Source organism: Rissa tridactyla, chromosome 5 (genome assembly GCF_028500815.1).
Source record: "Rissa tridactyla isolate bRisTri1 chromosome 5, bRisTri1.patW.cur.20221130, whole genome shotgun sequence".
In the NCBI taxonomy this organism is placed as follows: domain Eukaryota; kingdom Metazoa; phylum Chordata; class Aves; order Charadriiformes; family Laridae; genus Rissa; species Rissa tridactyla.
The window spans coordinates 10,248,985-10,268,055 of NC_071470.1; the positions used below are offsets into that span (position 1 = coordinate 10,248,985).

At 36.6% G+C, this 19,071-nt stretch overlaps 1 protein-coding gene across 3 annotated transcripts in view; it reads left to right on the plus strand.

Moving 5' to 3' along the window:
• Positions 1-19,071, plus strand: part of SGCZ (sarcoglycan zeta) — a 486,118-nt gene that overhangs the window by 451,961 nt on the left and 15,086 nt on the right. For all 3 annotated transcript variants that reach the window (XM_054203217.1, XM_054203218.1, XM_054203219.1), the window contains one exon: positions 8,961-9,033. In XM_054203217.1, the coding sequence (XP_054059192.1) occupies positions 8,961-9,033 (73 nt within the window). The remainder of the gene's footprint in view (positions 1-8,960; positions 9,034-19,071) is intronic.

Genomic DNA, 19,071 nt, shown 5'->3' on the forward strand with positions numbered 1-19,071 from the left:
GTTACAAAGCTTTCCAGGTAATCTGACCTGGGGCTGTGATCTGAGTCCTGATACTGCTCCTTGGTGTCGTAGAAGGGAGCGTGGAGACCGGCGCTAAAAGATGCCTGTGTGACCAGCTCAGCCCTGTCTTGAAAATGGAGCGGTAGATCTAGCAGTAAATTACTGCCATAAACCCTCTCCCCACCGCCTCTGTGAGGTGGGTGGCAACTCTCTAGCGGTTCTTGCTTGCAAGAACATCTGAGTCTTTGGCAAAAGATGCATATTTTTGGCCAACTTTAGCATATTGCAGTATGCTTTAGTATCTCCTCCTTTACTGCAGAAAATGTGGTGTCTTTGCTGTGATTAATACATATTAGCTAACATCACCATTGGTGGTTTACAGTCATTGCAGTTAACTGATGTGAAATACACCTGCTCCCATTTTGTTGCTAAATTAAAAGGCTTACTTGACTGCTATGCGGACTTGCAGGTGAGAATACTAAGTGACAAAATTACTGTTGCGCATTCACCCTCTCTCTCACAGCTGCAGAATTTCGATTCAGAACTGCAGTAAAGACTTATCTAAGTTAAGTCATTTGCCCTTTTGCATTGTGGTAGTGCCAGGTTTGAACATGCTGTATTCATCTGCGTAATTTACTTGTGGAGAGAAAACCAGAACTTAAATTAAAGAGCAGGAATAAAAAGACAGTCATAATAGGTGATAATTAAGATATCTGGTGGTAATATCAAATAGAAAATTTTTTAAAAACTTGTGAGGAACTGATATTATAGCTTAAATTTATTTCTCAGATCTGCAAAAAAAACCCGACTTTCGATAATTGGAGGTAGGAACATTTTGGTTTCATTTTGGTCTAATAGGCACCCAAACGCATTATATGAACATATCTCTGTTTCAGCAGTGTAAAAATACATGTGGGGATTCATCTCACATTTTCATTTTTTCATGAGTTCAATAATATTTTAAGACATTTTTACAGTGACTTTTTAAATACATGCTATAAACTTGCTTATGATGAACTTTTTATATGTGTATTAGTGCCCTCTACAGGATGCACAAATGCACTTATCTAAATGTCTTATTATAATTTATCAATGGCATGTTAATTCCTATACAGTAAAATTGCTATAGTAGAGCTATTTCAAAAATCTGGATAATAGTCCTGCTGCTTTGTTGCTTCCTTTTGCGTAAATAAAACAATTTGCTAAATTGTAAGAATGCAGCAGTAATTATCACATAATCACAACAATTTTTCAGCACGCTGCAGGAACGGCAAAGTAGAGAACAGAAATAAATGCACATTTACATATGGCATAAGAACTGGCCACTAAAACCTATAAAAGGCACCCTATGAATCAGCTGTAATGCTAAAGGTAACTTAGATGACTTCTGTTGTAGTTAAAGTGAGATTTCCAAAGAAGCTTTCCCAATTTAGATAAAATTCAGATGTGTCAACTGCTGACCAGATCATAGAATCATAGAATCTTCGTGGTTGGAAAGGACCTTTGAGATCATCGAGTCCAACCAAACCCCTACAATCTCTGCCACTAGAGCATGCCCTGAAGTGCCACATCTAGACGTTTCTTAAACACCTCTAGGGATGGTGACTCAGCCACCTCCCTGGGCAGGCTGTTCCAGTGCCTGACCACTCTTTCAGTAAAGTAATTCTTCCTAATATCTAATCTGAACCTCCCCTGCTGCAACTTCAGACCATTTCCTCTGGCCCTCTTCACTTGGGAGAAGAGACCAAGACCCACCTCTCTCCAACCTCCTTTCAGGGAGTTGTAGAGGGCAATGAGGTCTCCCCTCAGCCTCCTCTTCTCCAAGCTAAACATGCCCAGCTCCCTCAGCCTCTCCTCATATGACCTTGTCTCCAGACCCCTCACCAGCCTGGTAGCTTTAGATGTTGAAGGCAAAAACTTCAAGGTGCTTAGGTTACGTGCATTGTTGCTCTAGTCTCCGTCCAGTATCAGTAATTAACTGACCTCTAGAGATGCCAAATTCTTGTAATGTTTTTGTCTATAGATAAAATATAAACAACCTGTACTCCTAACTTAGGCAACTAATGAGATGTCTAGATTTAATGGAGAAACTCCTGATAAATTCTTCTGAGTTTTTGACTTTTCAAAATCAAACCATTTATTTATGGAATATCTTAACTGAAGGGCAGACACCCTTTTCATTTATCAAAAGCTAATCATTAATTGTTTTGTTATAGAGCTTTTCGAAACATTCCTGGCTAGGTTTTGTATGTAGGCTGCGGTACATTATAGAATGTTCAGAAAGCTTCAAAATGGGAAATTATTGCTGATTGTTCTTGAAACTAGGAGAGAAACAATCATTCTCACATTTTTCCCCCTTCAGATTCTAACATTTTTCGATAGTATCCCGTGCATGACATATTGCTTTTAGTAAAAATCAAGATAAAATTATAAGGTAATTTAATTAGCCTTGAAGTTAAAGCCTTCATTTTGTACTCGGGACAGTCAAGTTCCTGTCCCATTCTTTTACATCCCAGGTGAATCTGCTGGTTATGAAGCTATTGACCATTCTTTGATAGTCCTCACATTCATTGATTCATTCATTTTTCATCAAGGAAACAGCAATTCTGTTTTGTAACTGATTAACTATTCATTAGAGCATAAGCCTGTGTGTTCCAAATCCTAGGGTTATCTTCTACAACAAAGTGAAAATGCAGTCTTTTTGATCTATTAAATACAAAAATAATCCCATTAAAATTCATTTTTTTGAATGTAGACAAGGACAATTTTTGCTCTGTGTTCCACTGTTGTGAACACAGAATTATTTACAGCATTTTCAGAAAAATGCAAATCCAGACTATCATATGTATCGAGGAAAATAAGATGATTTTTTAGTTGTTAGGAATTATTTACTGTGAAATCTAAATGTATTCATATATCTAGCTGTTGTAACTTTTCAAGGAGACTGCATCAATTCAAGCAGAAAATGGTTGTAGTTAATCATTTTTATTGTCATGTGTATCTCCATCCGTCATACATCATAGGGGAGAAAAAGTAAAAGATGTTCAGAAAATTATTGTTTTTAAAACTTTTTCCTCATAAACCCCTTATATATTTTTCAATTTCATTCATGTTTTAAGGAAATATTCAATTTTAATTTGACTTCTCAGCAGTTTCATACAAATATATTGACTTTTTTCATCCCAGAATTAGCATTTAGAATAGCCAATTATTAATTAATTTCCAATTATTAATTGAATTACGCTGTCACTACGCTCAGTCCAGATGTTATTTGAATAGATTCACTTTTTCAGTAAACCGAGTGGTGGCCAAACATAAATTTTGGATAGGAACCTTCAAGCAATTATGTGGATGAGCAACTGAACACAGAGGCGTAATCCAGTTTCATTTGCATTGCAAGACAAGGGGTGTCTTAACTGCCCACCATGAGGAAGCAATGTTTCAAATGTTTGTACTCAGTAGAAGTTACGAGGATATTGAAGACGGTAAATACCGACTGTTGCAATTTTGCAAGTATTTCCTGGAGTTGCGATTTGCTTTGATCAACACTTATCACGCTGAAGATGCTGGATTTTAATTTATTGGGAAACTCATTCTTCTTATCTAAATGAAAGGCTTAGTGGAAGTCTTGCTTTGGTAAGGTTGCCGTGCAGAAAATACACATCAAACACTAGTCACGTTCAAGGGCCTTGAGTAATGAATCTAAATCATTCATTTTAGAATTTACTTAGTAATAATGGCTTACCTCTGAAGACATCGATGCTCATGCTTTCATTTACAAGTGAACAGATGCATCTTGTCAGGCCATAATACAGCTTTCTACTTATAATACGTCTGCAATATGGCCACATCAGTATCGTACCTGAAACCTTCGCTATTTAACATCAGTCAGTTTTGCTGCTGAGGGATTCCGCGAGATTGAAATCCCAGCAATCGTGCCGATCGTGTTTTCATAAAATAACCTCTTTACTTTCATTTTAGTAATGTACCTCTCCATAGTTTCATCGTGCTTTTTTAATACAAGTACCTAGCTAAATTACATTTCAAGCCGTTTATTAAAATTGAAAGTCTTGAAGAGCTGCACAATCAACACGTGGTCCAGAAGCTGCATTCTGACTCCTTTGGGTTTCTAATCAGCCCGAGATAAATTATAATAACTGGGCTTTTAAAAAAGAAGCCACAAGCATTTTCTGTGGTCTTTTTAGATTATTAGTTGAATATTTCTGGGTTTTTTTCAGTCTCGGGGCAATCAGCTCTTCCAATGTCTTAGCGCTGAGCAACAGCTAGCTAATCTCACAAAGGCATTTTTAAATTTTATCTATGTATACGCGGTACAATAATTAAGAATTGGAGCTTTTTACCTGCAATTAAACTTTTAGAACGTAAAGTCTATGTTTTCAAGGTCTCTTCAATGGTAAAGCAATCTTGATTAATTACTCATATTTCTCTGTGAAACCTGTGGAGGCTTTAACTTAATAATGAGTTTGCAACAAGTAAAATTGCAAGCTTCAAAAATGATAAATATTTTACAAACTCTTCTTTAAACTCTCTAACTCAGCGGACAAATTGGCAGTACAGTCTAACATTTGCATAATCTTAGTGCTTCATCATATTGTTACTTGACGTTTCTGAAGAACCTCGAGCAAGATCAAGGCAGTAAGATTCAGCTGTGCCCGGGACGCTGCAGTGCCATATAATTTGTACACATCAAAATGCTACACAATTCCATTGTCAGTACATTTGAGGTGATTTGCTTACAAGAACGATGTGACGGAGTGGGACAATGCTAATATATGGCTCATATGGCAAAATAATTTATTAGTTCTTGATTCTTGGCTCATCAACTCTTCAGCCAGTATTCTCTTTACAAAAACCAATTAGCTCTCCTAATCAATATGCTCAGGTGCTGGTCTTTTCACGCTAGTTGGTTATTAAGTCACGGAAAGGTAGCAGTGTTGTTGTATGAGCTAACTCATAAATTAAGAAAGGATCATTTGCTGGTTAAATAAATGACACAATTTCCTCAGTATGCACATACATAAGCAAAAATAATCCAGTACCAAATGTCAATGTTGTACTTCCATTGTTTTTATGAAACTGCTCATTTCCCAAAGGCTGAGTTTCAGTAACCAGTAAATTGAGGAGAAATGAGTAGTTTTACACTTGTGTCTCTGAATTCTGAATATTCAGTTTCAGCAGGAACATGTGACTGGTTTTGCTTGTAGGGAAAGGGTTACTTTGATTTGCTCTGTGTCAAAAAAGTATGTTTTAAAGGTCTGATGTTTATAAATCTATGTGTAAAGAGCTTTCTCTATAAATACCCGACTGGACTTTTTGCTTGTGCTACTTCCTAAGTTTTCTGCAGCAACATCTATAGCGACTGGTGCTCTTTGACCAGTAGTTTGCCTTCACAGATGCTTCTTCCTTAGCGAAGTCCTTCCTTAACTCATTCTCTTCCACTGGAAGCTGGAGCTGGGAGTAATTTTATTCGGTTTCACTGACGGTTTTGATTTTACATCCTTTGCACATACTCCATGCCCTTGCTATTTTATTTCCTCTGAAAGGTTCACTTGTTATAGCTATCCTTTCTAACGCATGTTCCTTTGAATTCAGTTCCCTAACTACTTCCTTTTGAGCTGTACTTGAAAGGGCTTAAAGGTTCAAGTCTTTTCTTTTTACTCTTTTTTTTTTTTAATTCCTTCATCTCTTTCTAGAATTTCACTCATCTCAAAGTAGGTCTTGAGTACGTTTCTGTAAGTCAGGGAATACCATTACAAGATCATTGTCTTATTTCTGTAAAAAATAAGTGGTTTACCATTGTAAATTATTAAATACCTAAAGTATATTTCTTTCATTAAAAAAAATCATGCTATTCACTCTGAATCCTGATTTATATCGTTGTATTTATTATTCATAGTGTTTGTAGCACCGTATCCTAAGCAGTACTGAACTACATGATCTAACATCATCACCATCAAAGCACTACAAATTTACATATATTACATTAAAAAATAAAAAATACCTTCTTATAGCTTTTTCTTCTGATCTGTATTTTTAAGTATTGCTGATCCCTGTCTTTTATTTGCTCTACAACCCCTTTCCATTTTTCTTGGTCCTGCTGTTTTTAACCGCTGGATACACGTCAGTAAATTCTGGCTGGTTGATCTTTTTCACCTTTCTTACTAAAACCAAGATAATTGTAAGTGCCTGTTTTTCTTCTAGTTTAAAATAAAAAGGATGTGAAATATTCTTGAACTTGTTAGCATATTTTTTGCGCATAAAGCATTTACTGTAAGAACTGTTATACTTACCATATGTGGGATTATATCTTGAAAAAGAAAAAGGAACACGTTTGGTTTGGTTTGAATTTTAATTATATTTTATTTAGTTACATCAGTTTATCCTTAATCCTGCTTGCCTGGATTTTCAGTCTGCTTGGACAACTTGGTCTTTCTTTCCAAATTTCTATTTTTTTAGAGGAGAAACACCTTCTCATTTTTTAAACAAATGCTGCTGAAAGTGAGGAAATACTAACTCTGGCTTAGAACCAGCTGGCATTTATCTTTGGTTACCAGTCTTTGCCTGATATTATCTTTGGCATTTCTGATTGATTTAGTGTCTGACCCGTACTACAGTAATGTTTTATACATCTTTGCATTAATTCTGCTCTTTCAAACATTACAGCTGTCATCTCCTCATAAGTAAAGCCTGACAATTCTGCATTGCTGCTCAGTTATTTACATCTTCACATCCCACTGCCACTTTCAAAAATGGAAAAAAAACCCGGGCTTGAAAGTATTTAATTTTGCTGATGAAAAAGGTGAACGGGATCTGGAAGCACACGCTTTGATTTCTGATATCCAGCTCCAGTAGAATTTCTTGTGTACCATTATAGATGGGGGTGAGATTTATTTTGAGTGACAGGAAGTCTGGCTATAGAGACCTGCTATTCCTCTCTCTTAGAGGTAGCAGAATTGCAAGGCGATGCCAGATTTAAAAATCAGAGTCTGCACAGTACCTCTGTGGATATTTTTAGGTAAAAAGATACGCTGCTTTCTCCCTTGGTGGTTCTCCATAACACTCAGCAAAGTTTAGTTACAGAGAAAGTGGATTTGGCTGTTTTCTTGTGAGGTCTTCAACGCAGCAGTTGTAATGAAATTGTTTTCAGTATGCTTTGCCAAGATATTTGTAAAGCTTATAGATTTCTGGAGGTAAAAACCTGGGACTTGACTTCATTACTCTCAGAAATGCCCTATTCCTCTCTTGCATACTCTTTACCGGTAGAGTATTTCACAATGAAAGGGAGGGGATGTGTGTGTTTTGGGTTTTTTTTTAATGAAACTGCAGTTTAGAAGATGATTTACAATTATGATTTCCTGCCAGTAATTTGGTTTAACATTTAATTAGATTTTTTTGGCTTCTTGCTCAGGACGTTTTCTCTTTAACACTTTAAAATGTTGTTACGAACTAAATATTCTGTAACCTCATTCTGCTGCCAAATCCTGGTAAGATCAGTTTACTAGATCTTATTGGTTAACTGCAAAAATATCTAAGTAACCATCTCCAATAACAGCCAAAATTTCTGCTGAAAATACTTCAAAAATTCTGTTGAAAATACTTTATTGTGTTTAAAATCAAGTAACAATTAAAGTGGTTTTGTTGAGCACTTCTCATACAGCTACTGTGAGATATTCTTGGTATATTTTTAAGTTTACTCAGAATTCAGGGCTCAGAACACAAGAAAATTTCTACTGTTGAAATACGGCAATTAATCCCAGAATATTTAGTAATCAGCTATCGTTAACCCAGACAGTTTCCTTGATCTTATTTCTAGTAAAAGGTAAATGCATTACCTGTTTTTGCAAGTGGTTTTGTTCAGTTCTTCCCTCTTTACTGTCTGCCCAGTACACCATCTTCACAGAAGGAAAGTAAAAGCTTACGGGCACGCAGATTATGTTTAAAACCAAAAAAGCTAGAGTTAGTTTGTATGTGGAAGATGAAAATTATGGCATTGGACAAATCAGTAAACAAAAATAGTCATGAGGATAGGATTCAGGAAAAAAGGTAGACATAAACTTTTGAATACCTAATGAACTGGGTAGGCTATTGCTACGTATTAGATTTGTGTCTTGAGAGTTAAGAGAAATATGGATTTTATAGTGCTGTTCACTATATGTCAGTTTCTTGAGTTTTCTATTAGTTTAACAAAGAACTTGCTGTACTCAGATATTAATTTTTTTGGTCTTTTTTTCATTCCCCTTAAAAAATAATTGCATTTTAAAAATGGATTGTGTAATAAATTTGTCATTTTACAAATAAATTCAGTGAGCATTGATCAGAACCCTATTTTTTTTCATTGAAAATGAGTTTTTCAATGAAAAACCTTGGACATGTAATTCAAAATGTGGAATTATCATATGCAGCTTGGACCTAGTTATAGAAATTCAAACTCAATAGAGAATCAGTTCAGTTTTAGGAAATGAGTACCCATTTTCTTTGCTTTGATTTTGAGTGCCCAGTAGGAGATACATAGGTATATCCACTATCAACACTAAAACCAAAGGACATTCCAAATAAGTGTCTTTAATTTATTTGAGAACAAAGGTTTTCAATGAAAAAAGTCTGACGGAAGGAAACGCTTCCTTATCCGTAAAATGATCCATCTCTGAAGTGTTGAAATAAGCATTCAGGCAAGTCAGTGCTGAAAAGTTTAGACCTATAAATGTCTTCAGATTTGTATGTGAAATTCGTCTACTGATAAGCAGAAGTCTAAGGTTTCATGTGTTGTCGGTCCAGATTTTGATATAGAAATACAAACATAAATATGAAGAAACATTGGTAGTCATTAATAAAGGATTCAATCAGATATTTTGTCCTAAAAATGTCAATTTGTGATCATACATTTCAATGTGTTTTTATTTTCCAAAGTAATTGTACTGTATTTTATTTATGTATTTTAGGCACGGAAGGGGCAGTGTTTGGGCACTCTGTGGAGACACCCCATATCAGAGCAGAACCTTCCCAAGATCTCAAGTAGGTGTCGTTCAAAAAGTCGTTTCAAGTATTCACAAAAATAATTAAGTCTTGATTAAAAGCTAATATCTGTATAGTTATATATACTGCCTACTTAATGACTCATACCTATCCAAAAGACTGCTAGACTCCAGTTTGTTCTAACTAGTCAAAAAAACCCGCAAACTTTTATCACACAAAATGTAAAATATATTACTTTTTATAAATTATTTGCCTCCCATAGCAGAATCCTCGAAAAGTATACTTTCACCAGAGATTGGAATACTCAGGAGGTTTTAAGGTCAATTGAGTTCAGTAGTGTTTAATAGCATCCTACCCATATTTTGGGGTTTTTTATGAGCTATTACAAAATAGGTAAATGAAGTTAAAGTAAACAGTCCCAGATTTTTTTCTTGAAATGGTGTTTCCAGGTTGTTGGGTTTTTTGAATGCTACACACACGATCTTCAAAAATTCATTACCAGATGATGCTAAATTTGTACATGTAAAAAATCCAAAGTTTTCTGTACGTATTCACAAAAGTGGAAAAATAAGGAAATAGTAAAAGATCAAGTCTAAAAATTACTAAAGCATATATAGAGTGAGAAAGAGAAAATTTAGAAAGGTTTATAGTGAAAGCTTTTTCTCGGTGTGTTGCAATGTGCATTGCTAAATACTGATCTGTAATTTATATGGATGGCTAATGAGAATATATGACACACTCAGAAAATCAAAGGTCCTTCCATGTGTTTCTCTCAGCAGAACTGGTGAGAAACAGTGTAGACTTTGTTTCAATTCTGCTGTGATTCCTAAATATTATATATCTATCTATCCCTCTACCTGCCCAGCAGTGTTTACGATGAGTTGCTACAGAAAAGCCCCTATGTCTGCAAAGGCATTTAGGATCATCAGCCAGTACTGATGGTGCAGAAATCATGTGCAGGAAGCTGCCCGTGTGGACAAGTTTGACCATTGTATGTGGGATGTAGGAAGTAAATGATTGTGTTTGATTATTTACATTAAATATTTTAAGGTAATGTGATGGTTTGGGGTCTTCCAGAGGATCCTACTTGTTGGATTTCTATCTTAAAAGTCCCTGTCCTCTACCAAGACTCCTGTCAATCCTTTGTTGAAAGTAGTTGTAAAGGCGTTTATTAATGACGCCCACCAAGGTGGTGTGCTCTTTAATCAAAGGGAGTTCAGCAGAAATCAAAGTGGAAACACAGCAAGCTTGTGTTTTTTCAAGGGCCCAAAAATTAGAGTAAGACAGGGGAATTTGTCCCACTCAAAAGAATGTGGAAACGCTGCTTTGTCCACTTATTTCTAAGAAATAATAAGAACAGAGTGCAAACATGTGGTAAAACAGATAGTCCTGTGTCTTCAGGATTAATTTCACTACAGTTAAAATCACCTCGTGTTGCCTCCTGTCTTTTTGCTTTATTCATTGCCATGATGTCCATTGTTGCTTAATGTTTTCCGACTCCACCATCCTTCCGCTCATTTTTCCAAGGTGGACTTAATTAGTGAGAATTCTACTGAATTTTCCAGACAACTTTCTCATTAATAAGGAACTTAACCCTAACGTTTTATTAAACAAAAATGGTGAAATGGAAACCCTTGCTTTCTTGTCAAGCAGCATTAGCTTATGTGTAAGTGATTTTATTCTTAGTATCTTCAGTCCATACTGTGTTCTGCAAGTTTTTGTACCTATCTGCTCCTATATATTAGTTAGGATTCAGTGATATTCCTTTTTTAAAACTCTCAAGTAATTTTAATCTTTTAAAAATTATGACAGCTACTATTAGGACAGAGATTTCTTGTCTTTTGGTATGAATCTTCCTAGAAGGGAACCTGCAGGCCCTTTTTAACTTCGTAATTTGAAAGAACTGTAAATAATTGTGGGTTTGTGTGATATTTTCTGACAGCAGAATACAGTTAGACACTCAGACGCTCAAGAGTTCCAGTGCCCTGGCCTGGATCCTAGCACTTTTTAATGTTTTCGTATAAACCTAGCCGGAGTGTCCAGTAAACCATACTGGCAGTCCTAAGATGCTCTAGAGTGTTTTTCCAAATGCCTTGGGACTTCTGAAATTAACAGTGACGTGGGGCAGTAGAGAGTTTGCTGAGTTGACATTAAAGTTCATTTTTTAGCGGACACAGGCGATTGCAGTTTGATAGCAAGTTGCAGTGCATAAATAAAATACATTAGGCTATGAAAACACTTGTATACAGGGCTGAAAGAGAAAAGAATTTACATTAGATTGTTAACTGAAATATAAATGATCCCTTATTTGTCATGTCGGATTATGTATTTTTGGTCAAGTAATAAAACCTCAGACATCAAGATAGCAGTATATTTAAATAATAACTTTTTTTTTTTTCTTCCCAAAAAAAAAGACGCTGAAAAACTGTTCTTTACCTCGGATATGTAAAACAATTCACTACTGAATTTAAAAAGTGGAATTCTGACCACCTTGACTAACTGGGAATGAAACTGAACTATAAAATTTGGACTAAGACTTTGGTACCCACAAGGCTCATAGTGTTTGTCCCAAAAGTCCTGGGATTTTAGCTCAATCTATTCTGGAGAGAGAGCCAAAAAGAAAAAGTCAGATTTATATTACCTTGACATCCAAACTTTGCCGCGGTCACGCTGTGTTCTAGCCAGATTTTGAGGTCTTCACACAGAGAAACACCTGTAATATTTGCTATTAAAGATGCGTTGTGTAAAAATAAAATTCAGTTGAGATTTAAAAGGATTCCTCCCTCTGTGCCCGACCACTTTCGTCACATCTTTCTCCTGTCTTACATTTTCAAATAACAGCTAGCGAGGTCTTGCTTTCAGAAAATGTTTTGCTACAGTTCTTTGTGAAAGCTGGTAAGCCCTTTTGTGTCAAATCCCAAAACCTAATTAAATTCAATTTTCATTAGCTGGGATAAGCAGCATAAAAGAATCATGCCTCAGAATCAGGAAAATTAATTATATCTTAATAATTTAATCTTCGTGTTTCTCTCGCTACTTTTTCTCACAGGAACACAGTTACAAAAACTAAACTGCCAATATAATAGGTCCCCAAATATTGGTTTTAGGCTAATAGTGCATTAAAACATAGGGCACTAATAGGTAATATCCATGCACAAAAGAGGCAGACGGTGGTTAAATGCAGATAGCTTTGCCCTCAATAACCTCCTTAATAAGGGGGTAAATGACTTTGTTGTCGTTCTCTGGGGATAACTGCAAGATCAAATTTAATAGGTTTTTTTTTCTCTTCTGTGTCAAGCCTTGCGTTCCATTGACTATCAGCTAATCCTGTGAGCTAATGCTGGGCATGAGGAGATGAACATTGATCAAGCAGCAAGGAACCACCCAAGCGAGCGGGATCCCTCTTTACCTCTGATAAGAATTCAAAATGTGCAGATCTTGCACAAGGGTTCTGTTTCGCTCAGAGTTGCCTGATGCTTTGTAAGAGCCATCTTCTGTGTCATTTAAGGGGTAGTTTACTCCTCGTATCTGTTCTATAAAAGCCTGGAGCCAAGGAAGGCATCAGAAAGGAATTTTGACATTAACTTGCTAGTCGCGTGAACAGGCTTAGAGTAACAAAAGCACTGGGACTCTGTCCATCTATTTTACCCAAAAATCAAACAGTCAACCAAACCTCATCAAAAGGGAGAAGACACAGTAGAGTGAAAGGACGCCAGCTTCCTTCCTATGCTGTCTTAATGATGTCAGGTTCTAGTTATTTCTCAGTATTCATTTTTAATAAAGTGAAAATATTTACTACTTGTGTTTTCAGAATTTGTGTTTGGTGTTTAAATAGTTATTTCACTGTTTCGGCGCCTGCAATGACAGAAACTTGTTTGCTTAGTCGATCCCTAGCTGATTTTATTTTTTTTCACATACACGTTCATGAAAAAATAGAGATGGGTGTAGTAAAAATTTGAAAAATCGCCACTTCTTCTTTGACCTATATATATGCTTATATTAAAAAGAATAAAAAGCAAAAGACATAGAGATATATAGAGAAGAAAGCCAGTAATTAAAAGGTTATAATTACTATGCAAACAGGACGCAGTATGAACAAAAGGTAACAAGATATGGCTCTTAAAGTAAAATTTGCTTTAGTATTCAGTGACGATTATTATATTTGACATTGGAGAAGGGAAAAGGCTCTCATGGGAACTGGGATATGAAGGATGAAAGTACTGCTATCACAAGAGATAGCAAAATTCATTGAGTTTGGTGTGGCTAATTTAGGGTGCTAGATGATCTCTGTCCCTGATCTGTGACTGAACTAAAGGTGAAAATAAGGCCAAATAGGCAAAATTTATGATAAAGCTTTCAAACTGGAAGACAGACAGTGTGGCCTGATGGGTTGGTAAGGGTAGCATTTCTAGTGAAATGGATGGAAAAAATGGGTTAAGAGAGTCATCTATTATGTTAGACCTTTTAGTCTGAACTCGCTAGTATGCAACGCTTTACAATATTATTTTGAAAAATTTATTAAATAAAAGAATTGTTAAATCTTGAAGATAAATAAAAATGGGGATGAAATAAAAGGTGGGTAGTTTGTGCCAACCCAAAGTAATATTTTTCACTTGATAAGATACCTGGTCTTCTAGAAAATGAAAAATAGGCAGCTCTCCCCTCTGGAGTTTAAGTACCGAATTTGATATAGAGCTATATCTAATGAGAAATAAAAAGGCACAACAGAGAAGAATGTATTTAAAGAAACTTCAAGTGGTCTGTAATAGGCATGAATTGTTCAAATCCCTCCTTCAGCCTGGAGGGAGACTGTAAGGAGAGTTTCTTCAGGACTGATCTTATTTCTGGTTATAATAGCTCTCTTTGTGCTAAAAGGAGGTGCACAGGTTAGAAAGCACTGGCAATCAGAAGATCTTGAGCACTAGAATAAGAACATAATAAAGCTCAATAGCGTGACGGTGCATATTAGATGAAATATTAGAAAGAAATCAGCATTCTGCCTCTCAGATGCACGAGGTTCTGGAATAGCCTTTCAAATTAAAGGGACAATTAAAATTCTTTATTATCAGTGACCAGATTATGTTTGCTTTATGATTAGGCCCTGCCATGGTTTCAGGAACACACAGATGGCCTCGGGCTAACAGGGTTGTGCGTGTAAATATAATACCCTGTGAATCTCAAAACCCATATAAAGCTTGGAGCAATAGAAAGCCATTTGCACAGTGCTGAGTTAATGAAAGACAAGGCAACTTTACACTCCGCAGGTTAGCGTAAAGGCAGTTGAGTATCTTTACATGAAGCCCGCTCAGGTCTAACAGTGGCTGTGGCCAGCAGAGGCACCCAGAGTCCCCGGGGAGGTGCTCAGGGGACTCAGCTCAGATGCGGCTCATTGCATCTGAGGTTGCCCCAGGGCTGTTGCACCGCTTCCAGACCCAATGTGCCGCTGCGTGGTCAGGAAATTATAGTTATACATAGTTACCGCCTAGGACTAGACAGGAAAGTACATGGCTTTGATCAACTATACAGATATTCCAGGTCGATGCGTTTGGCTATTTTTTTTTTTAATGGAAGTTGAGCAACACTCCTCGGTGCCTGGGGGCTGATGCTAGTGATGCCAGAACTCATTTCTGAAATGCTTTGGACTCTAAACCAAATACAATCTTGTTCCACCGTGCCTGCATACTCCTTCTTGCTGCAGTTTTTTCTGATTAAATGTGATTTGATATACTACTTCTTGCCCATAAAACTTGTACTGTACATCATTGAGGCCAACTAATGCCGCTGTAACAGCCATAATATTTTCATTTCCTGTCTTTCTTATGGTTTTAAGTGAATAAGCTTTCTACTGCAATAATAAAGGGATAAATATATTTTTTTTTCTTTAAGCAATATTTAATTTCCTTACTCTTTCCTTATACTAAATTCCTCCCCAGAATTTTTCTTGCTCTAGTTGTTCTTTTTCCACTTCCCAAGAGTATCTACATTTTTTATGTTACTCTTTAGCCACTTTCCCAGCAAAACAAGGCCACTCAATTTTGCTGTCTGTCTATTCTCTCCCCTCACCTCCCTGATAATTTGTGAAGCAGACGGGCAGTGTCACCCGTATTTGATAGAAAGGCAAAAGATCCTTAAGTTTCTGTGTGTTTTCTGCAAACCACTGCCTAACTAGAGATGCTAACGTGCTTTAATAAGAAAATCAACTGGTATGATTAGTATTTACTGCTGTCAGTTTACCCATTTGTATACGCGTGGCTTCAGGCTACCCTCAACTTCTGATATATCCTACTTCATGGTCAGGACATGGTTATAGTACATGGGGGACATGGAGTTTCTAGGGACGTTGTGGTTGTGGGTGCAGAGGGTAAGGTTTGGGTTCTTGTCCTAGCACTGTGTTGGAACCAGTTACAGCATTCGTAGCATAGGTTGGGTATAAGAAAAAGGAGGTTCAGAGGATGGGGGGCTGTGTGGTGAGTAATTAGAGAGAGTAGATGAGTTTATAAAAATATTAGTTCTCTGGTTCGCCAAACAGGTCCTGTTGCTTCTATCTATAATTATCCGGAGAACTCCAGAGGTAGCCTAAGCGGTAGAGAAGAATGAATGATTTTACATGTCTTATTCTGCAATTATCATTCATTCTGCCCTTGGTTGTATATCAAGATAGAATTCTCTACCAAAAAGAAAGAAAAAAGCTACTTGGCTTCTTCAGAGTCTCCCACTCTATTTTGTATTGCAGAAAGTAAAAAATCTCTAGTCCTTTCCAGAACGGTTCTTGCCCTAAAAATGTGACTGAAAGTAAACTCACCAAACATTTTCTGATTTTCACTTTTTTTTTGGACGGGATGTTTTCTTCTTGGACTGTTTAGATACCGTCCAAGTACGAGCCACTGGAGAGTGTATTCCAAGCTCTCTGCTATGTTTATTCCGCAGCAGTTGACGCAGACCTGTCAAAGGAATTTTGGCAGAATAATTTTGCACATGAGATGCAGTTTCATCAAGATGTGGATCAAAACCATGTCGCAGTTTATCTCGGCTGAAATATATCCATTTATATCAGCTTAAGGCCCTTTGGGGAAACAATATTGAAAATATCATTAGAAAATTACAGGTGGTCTGGACCGTCATTTCCTAATCATGGGAAGCTAATGGTTTTCAAAACAGAGAAGATTTTATGTCAACCAGTTCTCATGTGTTTCCAGTTGTTCAAAGAGCCCAGTTCTGCTCTTCAGCCTCCCCCAGGCACTTTATGTTCAGATCTTACTCTTGACAGCCACTTGAGCGTTATCTGTGGGCATGTTGCTTCAATCTCTTTCTGACAAGATAGATTTCTATTTTAAGAAAATATATTCCGAGAGGCAACTCAGGTAATGGAACTATTTCTAGAAAGAAATTCAACTTCATGTAAGGATGCTTAGCAGAGTGGCAGGGCATGTGTAGAAGGGGTTTCAGGTCAGAATATAAGTAAGGAAGGTTATGGCAAGGGGAATGTTTTGCGTGGAATAAGGGTAGCTCTGAGATGTCAGGGCTATGAGGAATCCTTTTCCCATACCTTTTGTTAAAGGACTATTTTGGATTGTCTCACATGCAGATCTTTGTCTCACAAGCATGGTGTGATATTTCTCTAAGAAATGAAAGCTCAGATTCTAAACCTTACCTTTCTACTAATATTCTTGATTTTCAAAGGTTTGGGTTTTAGTGGACTTTACATTCTAGAATGCATGACTTTTTACTACCAGAGATCGCATGTAGGGTTCTGATTTGATCTGTTCTTAATATCATTTCTGATTTTGATAGTTCCCCTGTCTTTAACTATTCTGGCTATGCCCTCACTCCCTCCGAGAAACAACCACGCATCAAATTCTCTTTAACCTTTCTCACATCACCTGCTTATTTTGTCAAGCTCTAGCTTTAAACATTTGCTCTTTCCAGCACTCCCCACCTTTCCTTGATGCTTCTTCACTTTTTCTTGTCCTTTAATAACATCATTGAAACACTCTTCAGTGACATTTTATTTCTTACCTTTCCTCCTTAGCAACTAATATATTTTATGTTCTCGGAAGAGATCCTTTATTTCTCTATGCGGGGAAATTGTTTCTTTCTGGTTTATCATCTATGTCAAATAACATTAAAACAGGCAGTTGTTTCACGTGTCGCTATGATAATGCAGACCCACTGAACTGAAACCAGTGGCGTGTACAGGGCAATTAGAACTCAGATTTGAGTCCAGTGAGGTGATTTCTGGGTTAATGAGAGTTTCGGGAATTATAATAAGGGCATGCTGACACATGCCAAAGTCAGTGACATGCAGAGCATGGACATAACGTGAAATGCTATACCGAATGCCATTCTACTGATCTAATTTAAGTCAACAAGTTTCCTCTTTATTCAAGTTTATTGTCCATAAGTAGCAAAATTGGATATTGGAAAAAAAAAGTCATGTTGATATTTAATGGTTTAGGCCATTACCTATTGCATAAAACATTTCTTTAACTTTCTCTCACTTAAGACTCATGTTGCGAAGTCACAAAATAGAGAGCCAAATTGTGCCCGTAAAAGTTGGATTCCCACAGAAATCAGAGAGCTTCCCATGAACATGTGAGAATTTTGCTTCTTGATAAAGGATAACTGATGGCTGGTGAACAATATGAAGCATGAGGCCTGCACATTTACCCTTTCATTTCAATAAAAACAGTTATTTCATCCTGAAAATACAAGCTTTTGGTTAAAAAACATCAGAATTCAATGAGCTTCAGGAAAAATAACTATTCTAGCAAAGATTCATATGCATGTCATAGAGATGCACATTTTGATACATGTAAATATATACACTTGGTACATGTAAATGTATCAAAAAGATTTTTAGTCACTTTTATATCCATGTTAAAAAGTACATGTATAATCTTGTAAATAGTTTAAGTAATGAGATTGAAATGAGTGAATAGTAATGTTATTTTCATAGCATTCCCACTGCGATGTCAAATGCAGCTGATCAGGAATCCTCTGTTTGAATAGTTCCAGTATCTTAAAAATGGGCTTCCAGATTTTTTGTCATCATGATCATAAAAGTCCCTGGTAGTAGTATTCTTTATGGATACTGCTGGAGTTTGCAGCCTGACTTCCAGGATATGGACTGAACGGAAACTCTAATTGTATGAATCGCCATCAGTGTTGAGTGGACTCCATTAAGGACTCTTGGTCTCACTGGAGGACTCTTGAAATCAGTTTCCTTGAGCGTTAGGGCAGCCAGCTGTTCTTTTCATAGTAATAAAAATGGAAAGAATATATATTTAAAATTGTTTGAGCTTCATGGAAAACGACATTTTCAATTTTTATTATTTTTTTTTTTAATTCTTAATTCTGATTTGGAACCAAATAGTTCAACTTGTGGAAGAGGAAGCCCTGCGTTCTATGTGGTCTCGGGGTTGGGAGTGCTCGTTTACAAGGAAGAAGTAGGAAAAGGGATAGAGAGACGCTTAGCACATCCATTTGCCTTCCCTTCTTCTCTTTGTGCGTCTTGTCTCTGCAGCCCCGGTCTGCCACAACTCTCTACCTACAGGCAGAAAGACAAATGTCACAATTGTTTTAATCTATAGAAATCTACAAAAAGGTTACCAAGTCAATGTGTAGATTTTCCATTGGTTTTATATTTGCAAAACTTTTTTTTTAATAACAGGATTCCTATGCTAACTGAAAAAAAAGCACACAACAACGTATGTTGGCAAGACCATCATATATAAAAGGTAAATACTTGGAAGTATTGAAGTGTTCCTTGAACCCCAGGGGTAAAGATGCCAGTAAAGGGGAAATGAGTACCTCCTTTACATGTGCGATCTCTAGTTGACAGTATGTTTTTTAATCCCCTGTTTTGAATACAAATTCCAAATTGGCAGAGGTTCATATCAGTCATTTTACTAAGTAGCATGGGTTGGATCCACTGCTTAAATAGACACGAAGCAAATAAATAACTCACATTTACACAGGGGAATCTTCTATTTCGTTCTATTTTTAAGAAGTACCTTCTGCTAGCCAACAGAACAAAATTTACATAGATAAATGATATCCCATGTGAATAGGAGGGTT